This window comes from Ochotona princeps, chromosome X, assembly GCF_030435755.1.
Source record: "Ochotona princeps isolate mOchPri1 chromosome X, mOchPri1.hap1, whole genome shotgun sequence".
Taxonomy (NCBI): domain Eukaryota; kingdom Metazoa; phylum Chordata; class Mammalia; order Lagomorpha; family Ochotonidae; genus Ochotona; species Ochotona princeps.
Window position 1 is genome coordinate 60561605 of NC_080865.1, and position 25776 is coordinate 60587380.

Genomic DNA, 25776 nt, shown 5'->3' on the forward strand with positions numbered 1-25776 from the left:
ATGGGGATTGATGATGCAGCAGAGGAGCAAGGTAGCTGACTCACTTATAATAAAGATGTGAACATAGTGTGAAGGACATATACTAAGTTGGATGACAGTATGAAGAGACTGGTGATCACTTGTGCTTGGAGAGCTTAGAGATGGATCCCAAGCAAGGCAGTGCTTGTGCTAGATTTGTAAAGTAAAACCGAGTTGGAGAAGGCACACCCAACTCTTCTTATTAAAACAAACCCATAAATACCAACCTGATTGTCAGTGTCTAGAATACCCATGTTTGAACGTATATCCAGGGCTGTTTGACTACAATGAACAGTGTTCCACCTAACAGATGATCAGTGACTTAAAGATTGATGGCAACTTGTAATGCTTTGCTTGTTTTGTTTTGTGAATACTAAGAGCTATTTCATGGCTACCATGAAGCAGTGTTTTGTATTTTTATACTGTACTGATCAAGTTTCAGGCAGAAACGTGGTGTAGTTTTTTTTCTCAGCTCTTGGGATGCCTGTGCTCCCCTGGGACTGAATTCCAGGTCTGTTTCTGATCCAAATGCCTGCTCATGAACACATTGAGAGGAATCGGGTGTTGGAACAAGCACCTGGGTCCCTGTCACATTCATGAAGAATCAGATTAAGTTCTAAAATGTTGACATTTGCTTAGGTGAGAGACATTGGTTGAAAGCAATTCAGGAATGAAGCAACAGATGAAATATTTATCTTAAATAAATGTGTTTGTTAACATTTTAATTTTTGTTTACATTTTTGTTTTTCTTCATGCAGTTCCTTTGCCTCATGGATTTCTACTTCCACCATCCCCATCTCCCTCAGCCCACCTCGAAATGATTTCAGTGATGCAGTTACATAACAGTGTAATCACTGGTGATGCTCTATTTTAAGAGTAAAGTTGTCTATATTTAGGTTAGATATGCTTTTGCAACCCATTTCAGTTATAGGGTATCCTATAGTTGGCCAGAAGGAAGCTAAATATTAATGATGCCTTCCTTACCTATAACTTCTCTGTCTTTTGTTTGTTTGTTTTCATGCATTGGTGCTATATTTAATCTTTCTAATGCCATTAATGTGACTTTCTCTATTTCAATCTAAGGCATTCATGATTCCTGTTGATTCGGTTTAACATCTAACTTGCCCTTTTATGACACAAACCTGTGGTGAACTTCAGTTTTCAGCCAGAGCATTCCCAACTTAGGTTTCCTCTAGACTGCTGGTTAATGTATCAAACAGAATCCCCCAGAGATTCACAAATGACAGAGTTTGCTGGCTCATCTTTACTTACCCAGAGATAAAGTTGAGTCCATGCACCTGATTTTACACAGTCGATGCATTCTTTGATGTTAGTATATAAAGGACTTTTATTTAATGGAGTCAAACATTCCCCCACTGATTTATATTATGATTTCAGAAATGTTATTTTTTTAGGAGCTTGTTTTCCAGTTGACAGCTGTTTATAAAATACTGTCACTGTCTGCACTTGAAGGCACGTGTTTCAGTCTTCAAAACAAGAGCTAACTGATGTGCTGGAATCCTTGATTTCAAAGAATCATATAGAATATTTACAGAATGTGATAAATTAAGGTTTATTCCCTTTGAACAGAAGAAAGGACTTAGTGAATTAAAAAAATCTTCTGTGTCATTTGAAAGTTCTGCATCAGGAAATAAGGACACCACATGAGAATCAATGGATCCATTGCGCAAGGAATAGACAACTTTACTTATTAATTTGGAATTTTTTTCTGTTTCACCTCTAGTTTTACTCGGCTTTTCTTTCATGCCTTTCATATTCACCTTTTGGTTGATAATCATTTTAAGATATCTCACTGAAGTTGAAATTAATATTTCTAAATAATTATGGATATTCAGCATTTTTAAGATCATTTTTTTATTGCAAAGTCAGATACACAGAGAGGAGCAGCTTCCTTTCAATGAATCACTCCCAAGTGGCCACAATGGCCAGAGATGAGTTGATCCCATGGTTTTGGACCATCCACAGCTGCTTTCCCAGGCCACAAGCAGGGAGCTGGATGGGAAACAGTGTCCCCAGGACACAGACTGGTGACCACATGGGATCCCAGTGCATGCAAGGTGTGAGCATTAGAGACTAGGCTTCTGCACTGGGCCCTCACCATGTTTTTTCCTTTTTTCTGCCTCCTGTTCTCTTGTATTTCTTCTTCTAAGAAAAATGTTTTCAAGCTATGACAATTTTTTTTCTTTTTTGTTTATTTCTATGTGTTGTTTATATGACTTGAATATTAACTTATTTTGGGAACATTGCTGACGAAAATTTTCTTCCACTCCAAGAAATTTCTTCAGACCGTTAATTGTTTTGTTATCAGTGTTTAAGTTTCATGCACTTGTTTGTATCTTTTTCTTGTGTTTGCTTGCATTAAGGTTTTTTTTCAGTAAGTCATAGCCAGACCAACATAATTGAATATTGCACATTTTTTTTCTGTAGTGATTTTACAGTTTCAGGATTTTTTTTTTGAAAGGCAGATATAAAGAGAGGAGGAGAGAAAGAGAGGAAGATCTTCTGTCCAATGGTTCACACCCCAAGTGGCCATAACGGCTAGAGCTGAGCCAATCCAAAGCCAGAAGCCAGGAGCTCTTCCAGGTCTCCCATGCTATTGCAAGGTCCCAAGTTTTGTGGCCGTCCTTAACTACTTTCCAGGCCACAATCAGAGAGCTGGATGGGAAATGGGATAGGTGGGATTAGAAATGACTCCAATATGTGATCCCGGTGCATTCAAGCTGAGGACTTTAGCTGCTATACTATCGCAACGGGCCCAGTTATAGGTTTTAAGTTCAAGTCTTCATTTTGGTTGAAACTTGTGTATCAATTGAGTTAAAATACAAACCATTCTTCTGCATTTGAACATAAAATTCTTTCAGGGCCAGTTTTTATACGGAATATTGATTTTTTTTCCCTTTGTTAATACTTGTGTTGAATATCTTTAGAGTAAAGCAAATTTATTTATTTTGTAGCTTTCCACACAATTGTACTGTGAAGTATCACTTGATACTGACTATTGTCTATGTGATAAACATACTTTTTTAGTATGTTAGTTACACAATGCAATAGAAGATAGCAACAGGGAATGATAATTCAGTTCAGCAGTAGTGATTTCCTGTGTCTAAAAATTAAAGAAGTCACTTAAATTTTTTTCTTTATTATCAACTACTTTTTATGTACTACCTATTTTCATGTTATTTGAAATGCAGAATGATATAAAAGATAGAAATAAGGGAAGATCATCTGTCTGTAATGCCTCCGGTAAAATCCAGGAGACAGGAAGTCTCTTAATATCTCCCACGTGGGTAGCAGGAACGTGAGAATTTGTTCTGCTGGGACCAGTGCAGTAGCCTAGTGGCTAATGTCTTTGTACATAAGGACATCTGTTCTAATTCTGACCGCCCCACTTCCCATCTAGTTCCTTGCTTGTGGCCTGGGAAAGCAGTTGAGGATGGCCCAAAGCCTTGGGTCCCTGGACCCACATGGGAGACATGGAAGAGGCTCGGGGCTTCTGGCTTCAGATCAGTGCAGCATCAGCCTTTACAGGTGCTTGGGGAGTAATCAGTGGACGAAAGGTCTTCCGCCTCTCTTCCTCTCTGACTTTCCAACAAAATCAAATAACTTAAAAAAAAATACTTGATCTATCACCTGCTCTCTTAGACTAAACTTTAGCTGGAACATGGATTGAGAAATGGAGTTGGGCCATTTTCGCAAGTATTCTGCTGTAAGATTTTGCTATCACAGCTCGGTCCTTAACTCTGCAAGAAAAATCAATCCATTCTGTAACTTCTTCTACCAGTACCACAGTGATTTTATGTATAATTTTTTATCTCCTTCCCTATATTTATAACAAAATTTATTGTTATGAGTGAGAATTTTAAAATTCTTTTCCCAGATGCTATACAATTAGTGTAGGCCCTTTACTGATTTTTGTACATTGAATTTCTGTCTTGCAATGTTTTCTCTCTTCATACCTACCTTCCTTCCTTCCTCTTTTCCCTCCTTTTCTTCCTTCTTTCCTTTCTTTCTCTTTCTTTATTTCTTCCTTCCTTCCTTGCTTTCTCTTTCTTTCTTTCCTTCTTTCTCTTTCTCTCTCTCTTCATTCCTTCCTTCCTTCCATTATTCCTTTTTTTCTTTCTTCATTTCTTTCTTCTCCATGTAACATGAAAACTTAGGAAATATTAAGGAAATTAACACAGCAGAAATAAACAAATAAAAAACATGAATACAACAAGAGAAGGTGGACACAGAGGGAGACAGAGATAAATCGCATCTTCTGGTGGACTCACAAAAACTTGCAATAGATAGGACTGGAACAGGCTAGAAAATAAATGAGTGCAGAAGTCAATGCAATGCAGTTGGCAGAGAACAAAGTACTTGACTCAACACTTGGTGGCCTCCATAGTACTCATTAGCAGGAAGCTGTGATCAGAGGTAGATCCAGCACTGTAACTAGGACATTCTGATAGGTTTCCCAGATGCCACATGTGGTATATCAAAGCTGTGCCAAACACATGACCTTGATTGTATGTGTTGTCTATTGGGAATAATGATGCGTTGAACATAAGAGGGGAGCTATCTCTTCAATATCTTAATTTCAAATCCTTTGGACCTACACTTCATAATGAACTAAGTGGATTATCTGGTGGTTGTAATTTTAATTTTGGAGGGAATGCCCATTCCATCTACCATTCCACTAGCAGTGGATTATAGTCATTCTGAAAGTTATAAGGTTATTTCTCAACATGACGGTATTGTGTTGTTCCGAGAACAATAGAGATCCTGAGCATTTTCTTAACTCACAAGATGAACACTTGCATATCTGCTTATAAGAAGATTCTGTTCAGGGCCCGGCAGCATAGCGTAATGGCTAAAGTCCTCGCCTTGAATGCACAAGGATCCCATATGGGCGCCAGTTCTAATCCCAGCAGCTCCACTTCCCATCCAGGTCCCTGCATATGGCCTGGGAAAGTAGTCGAGGACAGCCCAATGCTTTGTGACCCTGCACCCGTGTGGGAGACCTGGAAGAGGTTCCTGGTTCCTGGCTTTGGATTGGCACAGAACCAGACGTTGCACTCACTTAAGGAGTGAATCATCTGACGGAAGCTCTTCCTCTCTGTATATCTGACTTTGTAATAAAAATAAATGATAAATCTTTTTAAAAAAAGAAGATTCTGTTTAGATCTTTGCCTGTTAACCTTGTATACATCTGTATGAACTTGCTGTATGAACTTGCTGGCACTGCAAGGCTGACGATTAGCGTGTTCAGCCACTGTAAAGTCCAGTTCCTCATATGTTAAATTCATGGTTCTTTCTTATAAACAAATGATTTCAAAGACAGTGACAAAGACTAGTGTGTGATTCACTCCCAAAATGGGTAGAACTCCATATTGGTGTACCACCTATATGATGGGGCCACAGCACTTGGAACATATTCTGCTGGATTCCTAAGTGTGTTGGTACAAGTGGACTATTAAACTTACTCTCATGTGAGATTCATGTGTTGCACATGTTGGCTTACCCCACGGCACCAGTGTCACCCCATCATTGCTTCTGCATTTATTTGAACAATTGAAATCAACTAATGGAACTCTCTTGAGCTCCTGCACCAGAATTCAGGGGTGATGTGTTGGAAATGTAGATCCTGATCACAAGTGCTGCCTGCCTGTGCTGTTGACCTAGATCCTTTAGGTGACAGTAACCCTGAGAACCCTGTGAGCTGCTATGATACTCAGAGGAGGGAGGAAACAAAGGAGTGATATTTTGAAGGCGTTCACCTTGCTTGACCTCAGATCCCTAGGAAGGTGACAGGAGGAATTCAGGGTAGGGTACCACCCTTCCAGGAATAGGTAACATCTGTATTTCAGTCCCACATGCTCAGGTGCCAGTGGACAGAATTCTGTGAGCTGGGTAAGATTTTCATAGAGGGGATAATTGAAAAGACACAATGATGAAAATGATGTGGTGAGAATGCTGTGGTGAGAATATTGTGGTTGAGAGGATGTCTTCCTCCAGGAATGATAGGTTCATATTCTTCTTGGGCCTGTGCCCTGCATGTTCCCCACACAGTGAGTTTAGTGACAGCATGAGGAACTGAGCTGCCTCTCTGCAGCCAGCAGATACCAATGCCACACAATTCACAGTTCTTGTCCAACTCAGTGTTTGCTGATTTAGTGTGGAAGAGGATGAATAACTCATCTATTCAGTAGGTGAGGTCACTGGGCCTTGTTTGTGGCTGCCTCCCTCTCCTATGGCCCTCTGTCCTTTTTGCTGATTCTCCTCTACCCCTCTTACTGCTGTGTTTTTTCTGAACTTCATCTCAATGAAAAAAGTTCTGACACAAGAAATACTTGTTTTTTTTCCTACCAGTAGAGTTCATTTTCTGTATAGTAATTTTCCCCAGCACCATTAGTCTACAATTCTAATTCTGCCCTTTTATCTTTCTTCCCACAGCAACAGAAGAGGCTGTATATGCTGTGAGAGTGAACATGGTTTTAGGAAAAGCATCTTGTTGGAGGCTGCATTTTGTTTCTCTATGTAAAGTGGGATGAATATGCATTTCAGAAATTAACAAGGCCACGTGAGTAGGCATGGATGCCTAGGTCACTAAGTCACAGATTCACTGCACATTAAAATCACAGGGCAGCCTAAAATGCATCTGCCCCTGGATGGGTCCCTAATAGGCTTAATACAGTTGATCTGTGGAAAATTATTAACAATCTCAGGTTCAGAAGTGTCAAATTAGTGGGAGTAAGGTGTGGCACGGGTATTAGATGAACATTTTCAGTGTGCTTCAGCACTCACCTGCAAGAGCTATATAAGCACAAATTTTTTAATTTCAACAAACTCAGTCTTATGAAAAGTATTGTATAAGCCTTGGAATATAAGGAGGCTCTTTTCACTTGGAGGCCGAGGCAGAAACTGGGCTGGCCAGAGAAATTCTGCCTGTTATGCACATAAAATGTAAATTTTACTGTGATTGTACAGTGTAGCGGATTATTATGCTGGTAGACATTATTGCAAATTATTATACAAATACTATTTCATTGATTTCATTTATTCTTAATTTTTTATCATAAGTTTCTATACCAGTATTATTTTATCATTTTATATTTTGAATATGTGTAATATCTGCATACTTTCTAAACTATTCCTTCAGTTCTGTTTACTAATTAATTTCAACTAGATTATTATCATTCATGTAAGTATTTAAGCACAAATATAATTATTTAAACAGCTTATCATGACCCACTCTCTCTAAGTAACACAGTCAGTACATCCTGGATCCCAAAACGTTTCTATGTCAGTGCAGGCCTTTGTTTTAAGATTTGCTTATTTTTATTGGAATCTCAGATATACACAGAGGAGGAGAGACAGAAAGGAAGATCATCCATCCACTGATTCAGTACCCAAGCTACTACACCAGTCGAAGCTGAGCCAATCTGAGGCCAGGAGCCAGGAGCCTCTTACCAGCTTACCATGAAGGTGCAGCGTCCTAAGACTTTGGGCCGTCCTCAACTGCTTTCCTAGGCAACAAGCAGTCAGCTGGATTAGAACCAGTACTCCTATGGGATCCTGGTTGGTTTAAGGCTAGGGCTTTAGCTGCTAGGCTACTGTGCCTGGACCATATACAGCCCTTTTTTTGTATGTGAATACATGATGATGTCTGTTGTTATCAGACACCCTCTATGACAGTACATGGTGATTCCTCATTAGAGAATGTCCTTCATTGTGTTTGTTTACTGATTATTTATTTAATTAAATGGTTTACTATATTTGCTGTTAGCTTACGCACAGATTATGGATAATTCCTGATGCTTCATTATCCATTGTAGGGCTTTAGTCTGAACTTTTTCATTTATCTGACAGTTGTGCTAACACAATTGTACTTACTTGCTATTTGTTTATGTAAGACGTAGTTAATTAACTTACGGGGAGAGTGACATGGAAAAAAACAAGCATGCGCACACACACACACACACACACACACACACACACACACACACAGAAACGGAGAGAGACATCTTCCATCTGCTGGTTCAATCCCTAAATGGCTTCAGCAGGCGGGCCTGTTCCATGCTGAAAGCAGGAGACTAGAACTGCATTCTGGTCTCACGGGTAGCAGAAGCCCAGGCACATGTATCATGTAAGTACAAAAGGCACACTAACAGGGAAAAGGGAAATAGAGTGTGACATTCTAGAATCAATGTACACTCGGACCAGGGATTCCATTGCTGCTAGTGTGAATCAACCCACTGTGTCACCATGTTGGCCTCTCCACTTAGTGTGTAATTATGTTTTCCATGTAGTTTTTCTATTTTCATATTGTCATTAGATACTTGTTTCTAAGTGAATTTACATTGACTAAAACAACGTGTTAGTCTTTTACTTGCTATGCTAAAATTTAGAAGTAAAAAAAAAGTCTGTGTTTACATGAACACTGGCTTATACATGAACAAATGAGTAGTAAGCTAACACGTTAAAATACTATTTTTGGATATTGGCTGCAGTATTTTTCCTCTATTATTGGTATATTAAGTAATGCTTAATCATTAGTACTAGATTAAGCCATCTGATAATTAGATTAGTAATATTAGATTAAGTAATGCGTAATCTACCAGAATACTTAATTAGAAAGTGAAGTAAAATATATTAGTGGATAATTAATATTAGTATAATAAGTAAATTAAGTAATAACAAGTATGTCAACCAACTTCAATGATTTGGCAATATAAATATCTTCCTTTCTATAAAATCAAATGCTTATTAAGTAATCCTCAAGAGATGTGTTCCTTTCTATATGACTTCTTAAAAACGTGGTTTGAAATCTTTGCCCCACATAGACATGCTGAAGGTTTTTTTGCAGGGTGATAAAAAGACTTGTAATGAGACTTGTAATGAGAAATATCTTGAGAGCTCTGCCATAGTGGACGGTATTTGTACTATTATAAAAGTGCTTGATGGATTCTGCTGGGACCTTTTTTGCTCATACCAACTGGGGGCACCGTGTTTGAGTCTTCCTTCAAGGTACCATCTAGAAAGAAAAAGGACCGTTCCTAGACACTAAATCTGCAGGGGCACTGATCTTGCAATACCAAGCTCCAAATCTGTGAGCAAATACATTTCTATTGTTTATGAATTAATCAATGCATTTGGAGATAGCAACTTCATTGCTTAATAAACTCTAATTTGGTAACAGTGCACTTTTATGATAATTTCACTATATTCAAAGAAAAAGAGCAGAAAAATAAGTTTTTTATGATATGTAATTGCATCCATAAGTAACAAAAATGAGTTAATATTTTTCAAGAATTATGTGTGTGGTCTCAGTTTGCATAAGGTGAGACTGACCAATGTACAGGGGCATTTGAAATAGTGGGAGGAACACAAATGTATGTATGTTATATTCTCTCAATTCACCGCTCTCCCCCAAATCATATGCTCTGGTCTTCCTGCAAATGTTGCTCCCAAAATAAAGACATACCTTAAATTGAAAAAAATCATTTTAGTGAATTTCTGAAATATAGGACCTTAGGTTTTAGTGAGAGAGAACAACTATGACAAAGAACTTTATTTAAATTATTGAAAATTATATTATAGCCAATAAAATAGGAGATATCATTAGCAATTGTAAACAGAGATGCTGGGTCTCAGAGGTGAGCCACCGGCTCTGATTTTCCTGCAATGTTCCATAAAATGCCAAGGCTGCAGATTGTTTGTGGATCCATGAGGAGATTTGAACCTTCTGCCTCAGACTTCTCTGCTTCAGGGCATCCAATAGTACAGACTAGATATGCCCCTGCTCTGGCACTGAAATAGATGTGATGGCCTCAGGACCAAGGAAACTTAGGAGACAGTGTTGTAAATAAACCAGTCAGAAGACAGAGAAATTAAAAATATATTGGGCCTAGCGCCATGGCCTTGCGGTTAAAGTCCTCGCCTTCAACACCCCGGGATGCCATATGGGTGCCGGTTCTAATCCCGGCAGCTTCTCTTCCCATCCAGCTCCCTGTTTGTGGCCTGGGAAAGCAGTCGAGGACAGCCCAAAGCCTTGGGACCCTGCACCCACGTGGGAGACCCGGAAGAGGTTCCTCGTTTCTGTCTTTGGATTCGTGCAGCACCGGCCATTGTGGTTACTTGAGGAGTGAATCATCAGATGAAAGAGTTTCCTCTCTGTCTCTCCTCCTCTCTGCATATCTGGCTTTGTAATAAAAACAAATAAATATTTTAAAAAATGCATTGAAAAGGTGGCAAAGCTGTACTTGTCAACAGAAAATACAACTTAAACTGAAACACACATTAATTTCACGATTTATTTATTTTTATCAGAGAGTCAGATTTACAGGGAGTGAGGGAGAAAGATCCTCTGCCCACTGACTCCTTCAGAGCCAAACCGAGGAGCCAGGAACCCCTCCAGGGTCTCCAATGTGGGTTCAGAGTACCAAAACCTTGGGCCATCCACAATTGCTTTCCCAGGCCACAAAGAAAGAACTGAATGGAACATGGAGCAACCACAACATGAACTGGTAACCAAATGGGATCCTGGAGGATGCAAGGTGTGGACTTTAGCCACTAGGCTACCGCACCGGACCCCAAAATATATAATTTTAAAACTATATGGAAGGATGCCCAGTGTGCCAAAATATTATTAATCAGAAGTAGTTACATTAATTTCAGACAGCAGAAATCCATGGAAAAGTCTATGTTCATGAATAGAGTATCACAAATTATAAAATGCCTCCGTTTTCTCAGTAATCAAAATATGTGTTTTGGGGCCTGGTGTGATGGCTCCATGGTTAAATCCTCATCTTGCAAGTGCATGGACCACAGATGGGGCTGGCTCATATCCTGGATGCATCACTTCCCATGCCGTCCCATGCTTGTGTTCTATAAAAAGCAACAGAGGGTGAATCAAAACTTTGGAACCCTGTAACTATGCGGGACACCCAGAAGAGGCCCTGGCTTCAGATGGGCTCTCCTCCAGCGCTTGTCATTTGGGGAGTGAACCATCATAAGAAAGATCTTTCTCTTTGTCTCTGCATAAATCTGACCTGCCTTTCCAATAAAAATAAGTAAATATATTAAATTAGTATCAGGCCTGTTGAAATGGCTGTTGTTTAAATCCAGGTTTGCACATGTCAGGATTCTATGTGGCCTTGGTTTGTGTCCCAACTGCTCTGCTTCCCATCTAGGTCCCTGTTTGTGGACTGGGAGTGGCACCAAAAAATGGCCCAAAAACTTGCCCCCAGGTGGGAGACCTGGAAGAAACTCCTGGCTCCTGGCATAGAATCAGTTCAGTTCCAGCCACTGTGGCCACTTGGGGAGTGAATAAGCAGGGACATATTTCTCTGTGTCACGTGTGCTAAGTGGATCAACCTTTCCAATAAAATAAATCAATAAATGTCTTCAAAGCTTCTTAGTGTTTAGGTGCATCTATTGGGTCAAAATACATCACCCATGACCTAGTAGAATTTCAAGAATAGATCTATCTGTATTATATTTAAAAACTTCAGCATTGTGGCCACAAATAGCAATAGCAGCTATAAGATAGGTGTCATTGTCCATAATTTAGCATAAACCTTGGAATACCCACATCCCATATCACAATGACAGTCATTTCTAAGGACTTTTTAAATTCATTATAAAGGGAGTGAGTGTGAGAGCGAGGGAGAGAGAGGGGTATTGTTTCCACTGTTTCACATGCATTATGGCTTGGACTCGGTGCAGGCTGCTCTGGGCTAGGCTTTACCCCCACCAACCTGAGCTGGAATTTGGGGTGGGCCAGGCCGGGTCAGGTTAGGGCACCCACTGGCAAATGCTGAGGTAAGGCAGGTGATGTCAGACCAGGAGACGGTGCCCATCCAGCACTCACACGACCTGTGCGGGTGGAGGCGGGGGAGAGGTAAAGCTGGTAGGGGAAATTTGGAGGATTCCCCTGCTGGAATACCACTCCCACTGGAGAACATGAGTTGGGATGGGGGTAGACCATACCGGGCAGAGCTACAAAACCTGTGGGCCTCCTGTGAGTGAGATCAGGGAAAAAGCCAGACTGGATTGAAGGCTCCTGCTGGTGCAAGCATAGATCAGAGCAGATGAGGTGTGGTTGGCCTTTGCCGCAGCATCAGCTGGCAGATGGTTGCACTGGGGGCTCATTCTGTCAAGCTAAACTGCAGAACCACCTGGAAAGTGTATGATCCAGGAGTGGGCCCAGGCGGTAAATAGTGGGCACCTCCCTCTTGAATTACCACTCCCACAGGAGAGCATGAAAACCAGGACTGGGGCATACATGGCTGCACAGAACATCATCCACCAGCATGTGTGTGGGCTGGATAGTGGGGCTGGTTGAGTTCAACTAATATTCATTGACATGCAGGAGAGCAGAATGGGATGTGGGGTAGACTGTACTAATCTGCTATACGTACTGTCAAGAATGGGAACTAGGCCTGGTGGGGGTTATTGTGAGTCGCCCTAAGATTCAGCTCCCACTGGTTTGTGCAAGGGCTGAATCTGTGGTTGGCAGAGTCACGTTGCACTGCAACACTCATTGATTCGAGTAGAAAACAGGGCTGGAAACAACTGACACAGCAATTGCAACGACCAACATATGTGTAAGCTGACTGGGGCAACGGGCTGTTCTGGACCCTGTACTGGCAAGCACACACTGGAATCAGGCCTGGGATCGCCTCAGACAAATTTCTTGGGGATCCTTCCAACTAATAGTTTTGTATTCCTAGAAATTATATTTGCATAGCCTGTAAAGAAACAACATTCATATAACAAAAGTCCCTCCAAAATCTAGGCTTTTTTTTTTTAAAGATTTATTTATTTTATTACAAAGTCAGATATACAGAGAGGAGGTGAGACAGAGAGGAAGATCTTCCTCTGTCCGATGTTTCTATTTTAGGATGATTTTACTAAATAACAACAAATGCCTCACACTCTGCTCCACTCCACCCCACCCAGGTCTTGTATTAACAGTTGCCTAGTCTCTGCAGCTTTGAACTCACCCAACTGGCTAAACAGGCTACCATATGAGCCACTCAAGGACATGGTCAAGGAAACAGAGATTTGCTTTTAATATATGCTGGATGGCCTGCTGAAAATTATTTCTGATCACTCGGCAACACTGACCCAAAGATATCAAGTGTTGTATTGTTAGGCCAACGAAAGGCTAAGTGTTGGTAGGCGTTCCCCATGATGTGATCTTGCTGGGCCTCAGGAAGCTCATTCACTGCTGGGTGCCTTTCTGCACAGAAAATGGTTTTATTACATGTGATGTGTTAGGAAATTCCTATTAATAAGAGGAAGTACTTGAGACAGAGAACTTATACAGAATAGAGGATTGCTTACCTCCCAGTTCAGGATGCTCAGACATATGCCTCTGGAATTTGCTCAGCACTGGGGAATGCCCCCATGTCGTCTCTGTCTCTCCTCCTCTCTGTATATCTGGCTTTCCAATAATAATAAATAAATCTTAAAAAAAAAAAAAACTCTAGACTGGGCTCGGTGGCGTGGCCTAGCAGCTAAAGTCCTCGCCTTCAACACCCCGGGATGCCATATGGTTGTCGGTTCTAATCCCGGCAGTTCCACTTCCCATCCAGCTCCCTGCTTCTGGCCTGGGAAAGCAGTCGAGGATGGCCCAAAGCCTTGGGACCCTGCACCCACGTGTGGGAGACATGGAGGAGGTTCCAGGTTCCCGGCTCCGAATCTGCGCAGCACCAGCCGTTGCGGTCGCTTGGGGAGTAAATCACTGGACGGAAGATTTTCCTCTGTGTCTCTCCGCCTCTCTGTATATCTGACTTTATAATAAAAAAAATAATTCTTTAAAAAAAACCCTAGGGCCCGGCGGCGTGGCCTAGCGGCTAAAGTCCTCGCCTTGAAAGCCCCGGGATCCCATATGGGCGCTGGTTCTAATCCCGGCAGCTCCACTTCCCATCCAGCTCCCTGCTTGTGGCCTGGGAAGGCAGTCGAGGACAGCCCAAAGTTTTGGGACCCTGCACCCAGATGGGAGACCCGGAAGAGGTTCCAGGTTCCCGGCTTTGGATCGGCGTGCACCAGCCGTTGCGGCTCACTTGGGGAGTGAAACATCGGACAATTAAGGTGCTGAACATTTTTTTGTTTGTTTGTTTTTTGGGGGGGTGTGCAGGGAAATCCCCAACACCATGGTGAGGAGTGATTAATCTTTGTGTCCCACCCAGCGAGGCATGAGCCAATCCACGCCAGCTCTTTCCTGTCAGATTCCAGGCTCTACTTTTTGTTGTTTGTCTATTTATTTTAGGTTTTTTTTAGTTTGTATGATTGTTTGTTTGCTATGAGGGGTTTTCGGAGCGATCCGATGGTCATTGTGAGAGAGGGTGGGGGTCCAGAGGTGGAGCCAGGTTCAGACCGAGAAAGCTCTCCTCCCTGGTCCCTAAAATAGAAATAGTAGGGTTGTTCATCATTAATGCTAGAGTGATATTTAGAGGCATCTTTTCCCCAAAAGTACAAATGTCAATTTATATCACAGAAATGGCTTGATTAATAAATGCATTCCTTTCCTTAAACACACACACACAAAGGTAAGTGAAAGATGGAGAAAGCTAATTGGCTCAATCGGCTAATCCTGTGCCTTCAAGAGTCAACATTGCATTTGTTAGTTGATTTCTGTCCTTGTTCCTCCCCTTCTGATTCAGCTACCTACTTATGCTCTTGAAATATAGAAGATTACACCCAAATTTCTTAAAATTCTGTACCAGCATAAGACAACTGAAAGGTCTCCTATTTTCCCGGTTTATGTTCTACACATTAGAGGTGTTGCAAGAATTTTTACAGTGAACTAGCAAATGGCATATCTGTCTCCTCTCTGTGAGTCTACATTTTCCACAAGCATACAGAAATCTTTAGAATAAAATGCTATAGACCTAGCATGATAGACTAGCTGTTAAAGTCCTCGCCATGAATGCGTCAGGATCCCATATGAGCGCCAGTTCTAATCTCGTTGGCTCTGCTTCCCATCCACCTCCCTGCCTGTGGCCTGGGAAAGCAGTCAAGGATGGCCCAAAGCTTTGGGACCATTAACCAGTGTTGGAGACGTGGAAGAAGCTCCCGGCTCCTGGCTTCGGATTGGCTCAGCTCCAGCGTTGCAGCCGCTTGGGGAGTGAAACATGGAATGGAAGATCTTCCTCTATGTCTCTCCTACTCTCTGTATATCTGCCTTTCCAACAAAAATAAATAAATCTTAAGAAAGAAAAAAGAATGAAATGCCCTGATGTTGTGCCCTAAGGAGTTACTTAGCACTTGTTAAGCTGAGCAGTAACAGGAAAGGGGCTTGTGGCTAAAAGCACCTGGACTAATGGGATTCATTGGCATCCTATTTAGCAAAAGGGTTTGGGGAAAGAGTATAAAAGGAGTAATAAAGGGAGGCTTCACAGAGACTTCTACCATCACTGGTCTCCCCTTCCTGCTTCATCCCCAGGCCTCTCCGTGTCCATGTTACTGGCTCTGCTTGTCAGAGAAAGTGGCACTTAACATGGGGCATGGCACGAGGAACAATCTGAGGGACCCCTGGACCTAAGAAGGTGAGTTTAGAATTAAATATTTTGCAGGGACATAAGTGATTTTATCCCCAGACCCTCTCCCTGTCCTAGGGCATGAGGGACAATCTGAGAAACCCCTGGAATTCTATAACGGCATAATTGATTTCATCCCCAGACCTTCTCCCCACCCTGAGGCACGAGGGACAACCCTAGGGACCCCGGAAATCTAGAGGCAAGTTTAAAAATTTTGCAGGGGCATAGGTAAAATTTATCATGGGGCAAGAACTCTCTAAAGTGCAGATGATTAAGGGAATCCGAGATCTGCTCCACTCACAAAGCACCGACATTAAGCTTAAGACCTCGCAGAAGTTCATTGAAACTGTCTGCGACCTATTCCCACGGTTTGCTCTCCTTGTAGCCACTTTTTTCCTCTGGTGCTTGGTAAATAATGCTTTGTCATCCCCTCAAGTGGTAGTGCAACCCTTTCTTAAAAAATTATCTGTAAGAAGGGGGAGGGAGCCACAAACCAAAGTAGACAGAAAGAACCTCAAACCAGGGCAAGAAAGAAGAAGCTGCAAGCCAGAGTAAGAAAACAGAAGGAACCCCAAACCACAAACCAAGGTAAAAAAGGAGAAGGAACCCCAGACCACACTAAGTCTGGAGAAAACACATGAAGAAGATTCATGGTCCTCTTATGAGGAGGAAGGGGAAGAAGATGGAAGTGAGTTTCCTGAGGATCCTCCACCCCTAGAGCGTGTGCCCATAGAACGTGTGCTGAGCAAATATCTCTTTTCGCCGGACACGGAGCCCTCTGCACCACCTGTGCCGTCAGTGCCATTAAATCTGGGCACAGCTGTGAAAGATTTACAGGAGTAACTTCAGCGTCTCTCCCTTCAGTTGAGGCAGGAGCAGAGTGGACACACTACCGGGGCTTGTGTTGGACCCCTGCTTTCAACTTCCCTTTCAGCTGTGGAGTGTGCAGTACAGCAAACACAGGAGCAGGGAGACCCTGAGGCAGCTGCCCTCGCTAGGCGCTTTGCCTTCCAGGCCGTTGAGGTAGAAGATCTGCAAGGGCAGAGAATCAGGCAACACGTGGCACTATCTTTTAAGGACATAAAGAATCTGAGGGATGCTGTAGCCATGTACGGCCCATCAGTCCCCTTTACCATTTCCATGATTGATGCCTAGGCACCTAACAATTAGACCCCACTCATTGGAAGATTGGCTGAATGCTTTGCTCTGATAGCAATTCTTGAAATGCTGATTTTGTTAGTCAAGCCTTCTATTTCTGACAGCTGGCCACTTTTTGATTCATCCAGACCTCCATTACCTGACCCTAAGATTTCTGTTGCCTGGTCGCCCATTTTTTAAGTATCTTTATAATATGGTCAGGAAGAAAAAGTCAAGGTAGAAATAACAATTTTACAGAACTTGTCCTCTAGACTTGCAAATTGTACCTTGGAAGGACTTTTGTTGTAATAAATGTTTAACAAGCTAACTTCATCTGCATATCCATGGCAACTTCTGGGACTTGAGAATTCAAAGATTTGTCTCTTGTAACTCTTAAAATTACATTTTTTATATTTTCAAAAATGTGAAATTTTATTGCAAATAATTTGGCATAGAATTTAACTCTAATGCACTATTATTTCAAGGTATAAGTTAAATTGATGTGGTATTCATTGTATACAAAGCATTTTTATATGTCAAGCTAATTCTTGTGTTTTTGGCTAGTTATCAAAATTTTCACTGCTTTAAATTGGTAAAGGTTTTGTGTTTGTTTTAAAGGTATTTGAGTGATTTCATGTCAATAACTGAGTCTAATCTATAACGTGTTGTGCTAATTTCAACAACAAAAAATTTTGCTTCAGATGTTTTTAGCCATCTTTAAAAATGCATCCAAGAGTTCAAAAGTTTCAAACTCTAGGGGTTCCCTTGGTATTCTTATGAGGCCTCAAGAATGCAAACAGATTAATAACCCATTTTGTGGAGACAATCAAGTTGATTGGATTATATTAAGATTATTGCTAAATGGAGTAAAATTCTATCAAAATGTTGTATACATCCACAGAGTTGTGAAGGTTTAAATTTTAGTTTGTGTGCTTTTAATGATTTAGCTCTACAGTTCTACCTGGTTGTTCACTACGTATTCTTAGGATAGCTGTATTACTGGGAAGACTGAAATTTGCATTCTTGCATTGATGGAGGAATTTCATACTGGTGATGTTTCTCTCTCAAGGTCTTAGTTCAAACTGTTTACTTGATGGCTTTTCAGTTGCTTGTTTCTGGTGAACACTACTCTACTAAGCTTGATTGAGAATAATTTTTTTAAGTCCCCAAAAGTGTGTGTCTTTTTGTGTGCACACATGTGTGTCTTAACTTTTGTCTTTTGTATAAGTTGTTTAACATTGTTATATTGCGTTACTGTCTGTTTATTGGTCAGAAAATATTCTAGCTTTTGTGAATTAAGTTTAAACTTCCTGTAAGAAACATTTTTAAAAGCGAGTAAATTTATTCATCTGTCCCATCAGCTCTCTGGATCTTCAGCTGCAAATGCAGCACACATAATTTGCATATCAACAGCAAAAGCAGGTTGCCTTGAGGCCTTGGCAGTACCTGAATTCTGCAGCCACTACCAGAGCTTTCTGATAGGATTGTAAAAGTATCTAAATGATTTTAAATCTTTGCTAAAAACTCATTTAATTTGTCCAGCAATAAGATTACCAGTTAACACAGATTTCATTGATTTATGTCATGTAAATTACTAATAGGCTGTTTTCAAAATATGTTACATCATTGATACATTTATATTTAAGTTTATTGTTAACCTGTACTCCTGTCTCATTTATAACAGGTGACAGGCCTTTGGGATAAATGTTTTGTAAAGCTGTTATTTGACAATTTTCACTTTATATTGTCCCTATAAGAGTAAGCAACCTGGTAGCTCAGATCTAAGCCTCCCCCACCCCCCGCTTAATATCCTCAAGGACAAGGTATTGTGGAACATGCCAACCGTACTTTAATAGTAGGGTTTTTTAAAAATTATTATGTAAATGCCTTTATTTGAACTACTACATAGCTACCAGATTACATCACTTTCAGACTTAGAGTTTCAATAAGGATTACCTTATTAAAACCAAAAAGGGAAGTATAGCACTCCCTGAGACCATTTGAACCTTGTATTACTTATCTTAAATTTTCAAACATTGGATGCTGAAGGACGGTCAGCTGCGGATCGTCATTGGAATCCATCTCGGAAGCAGAAGGGTTACGTGATGTGAAAATTCCCTTGACTGATCAGTGGAAAGGCCCAGATCCTGTCCTCATATGGGGGTGAGGATTGGTTTGTGTTTTCCCAGAAAACAAAAATGGTCCACAGTGGATTCTTGAGAGGCTTGTCTGGCAAGCTCCTGCTGCTGAGTCTTGTGAAAGCTTGAGTACTGGCCATAGTGACGGCATTTGAGCTGGAAGACTGACAGGACAAGCAATATATTGAGCCATTGTTAAGCACCCTTTCTTTTTGTCTTCAACCTAGGAGCACCAAGGTCTCGATATTTCCTGCCAGTTTCTCCTAAACCACACTACCAGACTGCCTAGTGTGCCTTAAAAAAAAAGCTCAATTTCTACCCGTGCTTTTTCTTATCATTCCCCTGTTATTACCATGGGGAAAATACCCACCTTTGCTATGTGACAGCTTTGTGGGGTATGGACATGTACTGGCATGTGCCCCCATTTTCCTTTATTCAGGTAGCCAATTATTCCTACGGAATTTATTAATTTTATCACTCCTCTGGACTTGAGGACTTGCTCACATGGGTGAACCTCAGTTCCTTGGATTTTAAGCCCATGTCTGCCTGTATTATCCTCATGTTTCTCTCTCACATATAGGAAATGTCTTTGAAGTGATCTACACCAAGGTCAATTGCACCCTGACAGCATGTTGGAATGGCAATGGCGATACTGCTGTTATCATGTGGCTGCCCGGAATTCTGCCTGTGCCTGTCAGGGCTAACGGAGAGGCCTCTGTTGGCCTGGTAAGCCTAAAAGAGACTTTGGCATAACAGCGACCATCATAGCCAGAACGTCAGCAGCCACCACCACCAGCTACCATGGTGACAGTGAATAAGCTCGCGAAACAGACTTCCAGAGTTATAGAAAAACAGAGCTCTATAGATGAACATGTGTGAGTAGGCATGCTTACATTGTAACAGCAGGTTGATTGTAACAGTGGCAGAGGAAAAGCAGATGCTGGGAGATTTGGTCTAGGCCTCTTGCTCCCCATCATATGCCTTTATGTGTGCTACACCTATGTGATTGCTATGCTTCCCAAGCCCAGGAACTGCTGCCTGTTTATTTCTACCACACTAAAGATACTCCTAGACATGGAACAGGGTTACCAGCCTCCCCAAATATAGTACTGCAGCTGCAATGGGCAACACATTGAATGGCAGCCAGTGACAGGTAAGATGAACCGGGTACTGACCAACCTAACACAGGGGCTATGGAGATTCCCATTGATGATGGCAAGGGTGATAACCTGAGAATTCACAACCTAAGACAGACACATTCAAGTCTGCTTTAAAACAAAAAAGGGGACCCGTTGTGGGCTAATGAGTTACTTAGCACTTGTTAAGCTGAGCAGTAACAGGAAATGGGCTTGTGGCTAAAAGCACCTGGACTAATGGGACTCATTGGCATCCCATGTTTAGCAAAAGGGCTTGGGGGAGAGAGTATAAAAGGAGTAATAAAGGGAGGCTTCAGAGAGACTTCTACCATCACTGGTCTCCTGTTCCTGCTTCATCCAGAGACCCTATCCATGTCCACATCAGTAGCTCTGCTGGTCAGAGCACCATGACCACAAAACCCCTGGAATACAGGAGGTGGACTCAGGGTGTAGGAAGAAACCACAGTTTGTCGTGGAAACTGCCTCGAGATGAAGCTGGGGAAATAAAGTTGCTTTGGAGGTTGTGGAGAGAGAATCAGCATGAGGAAAGGGGGCCAGAAGCAGAGATGAGCAACTATAACACTGAGGTCTCAAACTGAAATACGCAGGAAAAAAGTAATTCACTCTCTTCCCCCCTAGCACTCAACAAACAAACATGTTTTGTACCACAGATTGGGGGAGTGTGTCGAACTGGTAGCAGCTGGGCGCTCTCAGAGGTGGGCTGGAGGCTCTGTGTATCACTCTGTAACGAAATTTCAGAGCTTGGCTGGGAGGGCTTGCCTGGTCGAAGCTACACAGGGAAGCTGAACTTTCGATCACATCCAAGTCTAAGCCCATTCTCTGAAACTTTACATTCTCACCACTGTGCCTATGTGCTTGTCTCCTTCTAGAAAGTCCCTTATAATTTCTGTAAAAAACTTTTCTGTGGAGCAAGCTTCTGATAACTGGCAGCCACAAATCTGGGAATGAAAAGCTTCTACCCATACGTTGGAGGGAGGTACTCCCCACCCTGGATTGCTCTTCTCCACTTCCCCTGGGCTCTGGGAGTCAAGGACAGGCAGAGCAGTCAAGGAATCGCTGCTTTCTCTCCTCCCACCTCTGTGCATCATTGCAGCCCACCAGGTTCTTAGGGCTGCAGCCAATTAAGTTGTCCTGGATCCCACTGTAGGCAGGACTTGTTACCAGGCTCTGAATGTGGAATCTAGCCTTCCGTGGGTTCTGGCACAGAAGTTCAGAGACCTCCACTGTTGGTTGGAAGGTCCTTACGATACAGAGAGAGGCAAAGCCAGGGTCCAGGCATTGTGGTACAGCACATTAACGCTCTGCTTGTAACACCAGAAAACCCTGTGAGCAGTGCTCCTCTTTGCAGCTGTTCCAATGCTTCCAAAACGGACACGGAAGACTTCAGTGGGAGAACCAGTTGGCTTTGCAGGATCCTGCCTCCCTAAGGCCTCCAGCCATTTGAGCAGTGAACCTGCCCATCTGACTCTGTCTTTGATTATCACATACATAATTAAAGAAAAAAATTAAGGTAAAATTGTCTGTGGCATTGAGGAAGAGGACTGAGTGGGGAGGAGTCTCCCGTGTGCCTGGGACCCTCCATCAGGTGGCCTCCGCACAACCCACTGTGAACATGAACTTCGTTGTGTCCAGAAGTCAGCTGCACTGAGGTGGCCCCACCCACAGGAGCGACCTTCGGAAGTACTACATGGGGGGACACTTGAAAGCCTGGGGAAGGGGAACTGTGTGTCAAAGTGTCCGAAAGAGTACAGTGCTTCTTTCCAGAGGCTAACACGGGAAAAATGGAGGCCTCAGACTACCACCGCTTTTCACTGTCAAATTAGTTCCTCAAAAAGAAAAAAAAAAAAAAAAAAAAAAAAGGGCGCCGGTTCTAATCCCGGCAGCTCCACTTCCCATCCAGCTCCCTGCTTGTGGCCTGGGAAAAGCAGTTGAGGACGTCCCAATGCATTGGGACACTGCACCCGCTTGGGAGACCCGGAAGAGGTTCCTGGTTCCCGGCTTTGGATCGGCACGCACCGGCCATTGCGGCTCACTTGGGGAGTGAATCATCGAATGGAGGATCTTCCTCTCTGTCTCTCCTCTCTGTATATCTGACTTTGTAATATAAATAAATCTTAAAAAAAAAATGCACAATGTGGGAGGGGTTTGGGGTGAAGGGGGGAGAATCCCAGTACCTATGAAATTGTGTCATGTAATATAATGTAATTAATGAATAAATGAATAGAAAAAAAAATGCACAAATGCATCATTCCCAGGTCCCTAGGTTCCTGTTGTCTGGAAACCAACTCCTGGGTTCCATTCCCCACCCTGCACTCCAGGTTGGCTTGTGCTACACTCCACCAAGAGGGAGCAGGCTCTACCAGCCCATCCACTGGCCCCACCCACTGGCCCCTCCCAATGGCCCCTCCCAACGGCCCCACCCACTCACCCCCGCCCAACGGCCCCACCCGCTGGCTCCTCCCAACGGCCCCACCTAATGGCCCCACCCACTGGCCCCGCCCAGCGGCCCCACCCACAGCACCCTCCCAACGGCCCCACCCACTGACCCCCCAACGGCCCCACCCACTGGCCCCTCCCAATGGCCCCACCCAGTGGCCCCTCCCAACGGCCCCACCCACTGGCCCCTCCCAACGGCCCCACCCAGTGGCCCCTCCCAACGACCCCACCTACTGGCCCCACCCACTGGCCCCTCCCAAAGGCCCCACCTACTGGCCCCTCCCGATGGCCCCTCCCAATGGCCTCACCCACTGGCCCCTCCCAACGGCATAACATACTGGCCCCTCCCACTGGCCCCTCCCACTGGCCCCTCCCAACGGCCCCACCCACTGGCCCCTCCCAACGACCCACCTACTGGCCCCACCCACTGGCCCCTCCCAAAGGCCCCACCTACTGGCCCCTCCCGATGGCCCCTCCCAATGGCCTCACCCACTGGCCCCTCCCAACGGCATAACATACTGGCCCCTCCCACTGGCCCCTCCCACTGGCCCCTCCCAACGGCCCCACCCACTGGCCCCTCCCAACGACCCACCTACTGGCCCCACCCACTGGCCCCTCCCAACGGCCCCTCCCACTCACCCCCAACGGCCCCACCCACTGGCCCCTCCCAACGGCCCCACCCACTGACCCCTCCCAACGGCCCCACCCACTGGCCCCTCCCGACGGCCCCTCCCAACGGCCCCTCCCAACTGCCCCACCCACTGGCCCCACCCATAGCACAAGGGACCCTCCTCACCTCTCACCCTGTGGGGTCCTCCCTTCCGGCTCCACAGCCACTCTGCCATTGGCTGAGATTTCAGCCATTCTCCACTTGGGCCACGTCACGCCTCTTCAGCTTTGGCGCCTCCAGTAGAGCCTGAGGCACCGGGCCGAGCCGCTTCTCAGCGAGCGCTGCCGCCATCTTGGAATCTCAACCAACGGTCGCTAAAGGTCCTTCAGCTTCCACGCTCTGGAAAACCCGCACTCCAGGCTAAGGCAGAGCAGCCACACGGCCCAACTCTACCCTGGGCAGGCAGCGAAGCCATCTCCTTCGCCACACCACCCAGGGCAACGCCAAGGCGGACTCCCACACCTATACTGCTTCTTATTCGGTGCTGACCAAGGTACTGTACCAAACAAGTAGCTGCCACTAGGTCCTCTTTAAAGGATTTGGCCATGGAGACCAAAAAGGGACTGCCAGGGACTGGGCTAGCTACACGTCGCTCCCTGGTGCACTACCTGCAGGACCGCCAGGTGGGTGCGCAGGGACGGCTGGCAGAAAGGGGTTTTGAAAGTCAGCTGAACAGCCTCGCAGCACGGAGCCTGCCCCAAATGTTGAGGGAACACCAACTGGACCTGGGCACCCTCAACAAAGTGTTTGCTTCACAATGGCTGAATAACAGGGAAGTGGTGTGTGGCACCAAGTGTAACAAGCTGTTCGTGCTGGACGTGCACTCGGGCCAGATCACACACTGCCCCCTCATGGTGGACAGAGAGCCTCCTCGAGCCGGGAGCCTGCCTGGCTGTGGCATCCACGCCATTGAGCTGAATCCCTCCAAGACACTTCTGGCCACAGGGGGCAAGAACCCCAATAGCCTGGCCGTGTACCAGCTGCCCACCATGGACCCTGTGTGCCTGGGTGACATCCAAGGCCACAAAGACTGGATCTTTGCCATCGCCTGGGTGAGTGACACCGTGGTGGTGAGCGGTTCCCGTGATGGCACCCTGGCCTTGTGGCAGTTGGACCGTGAACTTTTCCAGGATGGCAATGTTCGGCCCAGTAGCAGTGGCATCCCCGTGTATGGCCACATCCGTCCAATGGATATGGTCGATATCTCTACAGACAGTCCTCTTCCCAGTCACCACGATGTACGTGCCTTGGCCTTCAGCAGCAGAAACCAGGAGCTGGGATCAGTTTCTCTGGATGGCTACTTCCACCTCTGGAAACCTCAGAGCAACCTGTCCAGGCTGCTCTCCATCAGGATGCCTTACTTTGGAGAAAATGTGTGCATGACCTACTGCGATGAGTTCTCCCTGTATGCTGTGGGCTCTAGTACCTATGTCTCTTTCCTGGATCCACGCCAGCCACAGGACAACTTACGGCCCCTGCACTGCAGGGATCTCGCCACCAGTGTGTATTCACTGAGCTACAACCAGGACATCATCACCTTGGGAACAGGGCATGGCTCCCTGCTCTTCTATGACGTCCGTGCCCACAAGTTCCTAGAGGACAGCCGTGAGATTTGCCAGGACTCTTCTGCAGGGTCCGGGAGGAGAATGCTGAAGCTCACCTGTAGCAGGGGCTGGATCAACCAGGAAACCATCTGGGCAGACCAGTTTGTAGATTTAGACCAACCACCAAATGCACTATATACCCACTGCTACAACTGGCCAGATATGAAGCTCTTTGTGGCTGGAGGGCCTCTCTTTTCTGCTCTCCATGGAAACTATGCTGGCCTGTGGAGCTGAGGATGACTGCTATTGCTCAAGGTACTCATTGACACCCTCTACTTCTTTGTGTTTTCCACTGTTGTGCTGAGTTCATGCTTTTAATTTCCTAATTTTTGCTTTTCAGGAGGAATTGTCCAAATGTTACCCTCCCTCTTCTCTGCAGACAAATGGAAAGATTGCTCATCATTCAAAAGTTAAGAGTTTGAATCCTCAAATGCCACTGAGTTTTTAAATTTACCTCCGCATAACTTGGCTAAAGCTCAGTTTGTTAATGTCATTGAATGATTCACATGTTCTTTTTCATTACAGGAATTCAGTCATGTTGTTATAGTTGAGGATATTTTCTTTTTCCTCTAACTTGGCATTTCATTATGGCTTTTTTTTTGTTTTTCATTCCAGATATATTGTGTATTCAAAATATTTTTAAGCCAATGTTAGGTGCCATGCTCTGTAGAAGATAGTGCAATTTTATCACATTCTTCCATTTGCAAAATTCACAGGGAATTCTATATCAGAAGGTATTAGAAACATTTCATTAGAAATTTCATTTGAAAAATGTGATCTTAGTGTTCACTTCTTTAAAAATTATCTCGGAATCTTGAACCTGCGTAAATACTTGAATTTATGAGAGTATTTCAAACTTGTAAGGGTTCTAGTTAAATGAATCAATCTGTTTTAGATTGAACATTCCTTTTCTATTCCTAGCATTATCATAAGCTTTCATGCATTGTTCTTTTAGATTTGTGTATCTAATTAAACATGTGTGTGCGTGTCTTGCCCAGGACTATGTGCCATCCCTCAAAGCAGGGTTCAAATGAGTGAATGTGAAAGATGTGGTCAACTTTGGGA

At 43.9% G+C, this 25776-nt stretch overlaps 1 protein-coding gene across 1 annotated transcript; it reads left to right on the forward strand.

Moving 5' to 3' along the window:
- Window positions 1-25047, forward strand: LOC131478629 (DDB1- and CUL4-associated factor 12-like protein 2). Its single transcript, XM_058659134.1, has 5 exons — window positions 1-31; window positions 16344-16449; window positions 21038-21102; window positions 23333-23555; window positions 23601-25047. The coding sequence occupies exons 1-5, from the start codon at window positions 1-3 to the stop codon at window positions 24943-24945; spliced, it is 1770 nt and encodes a 589-aa protein (XP_058515117.1). The 3' UTR covers window positions 24946-25047.
- The last annotated feature ends 729 nt before the right edge of the window (window positions 25048-25776 follow it).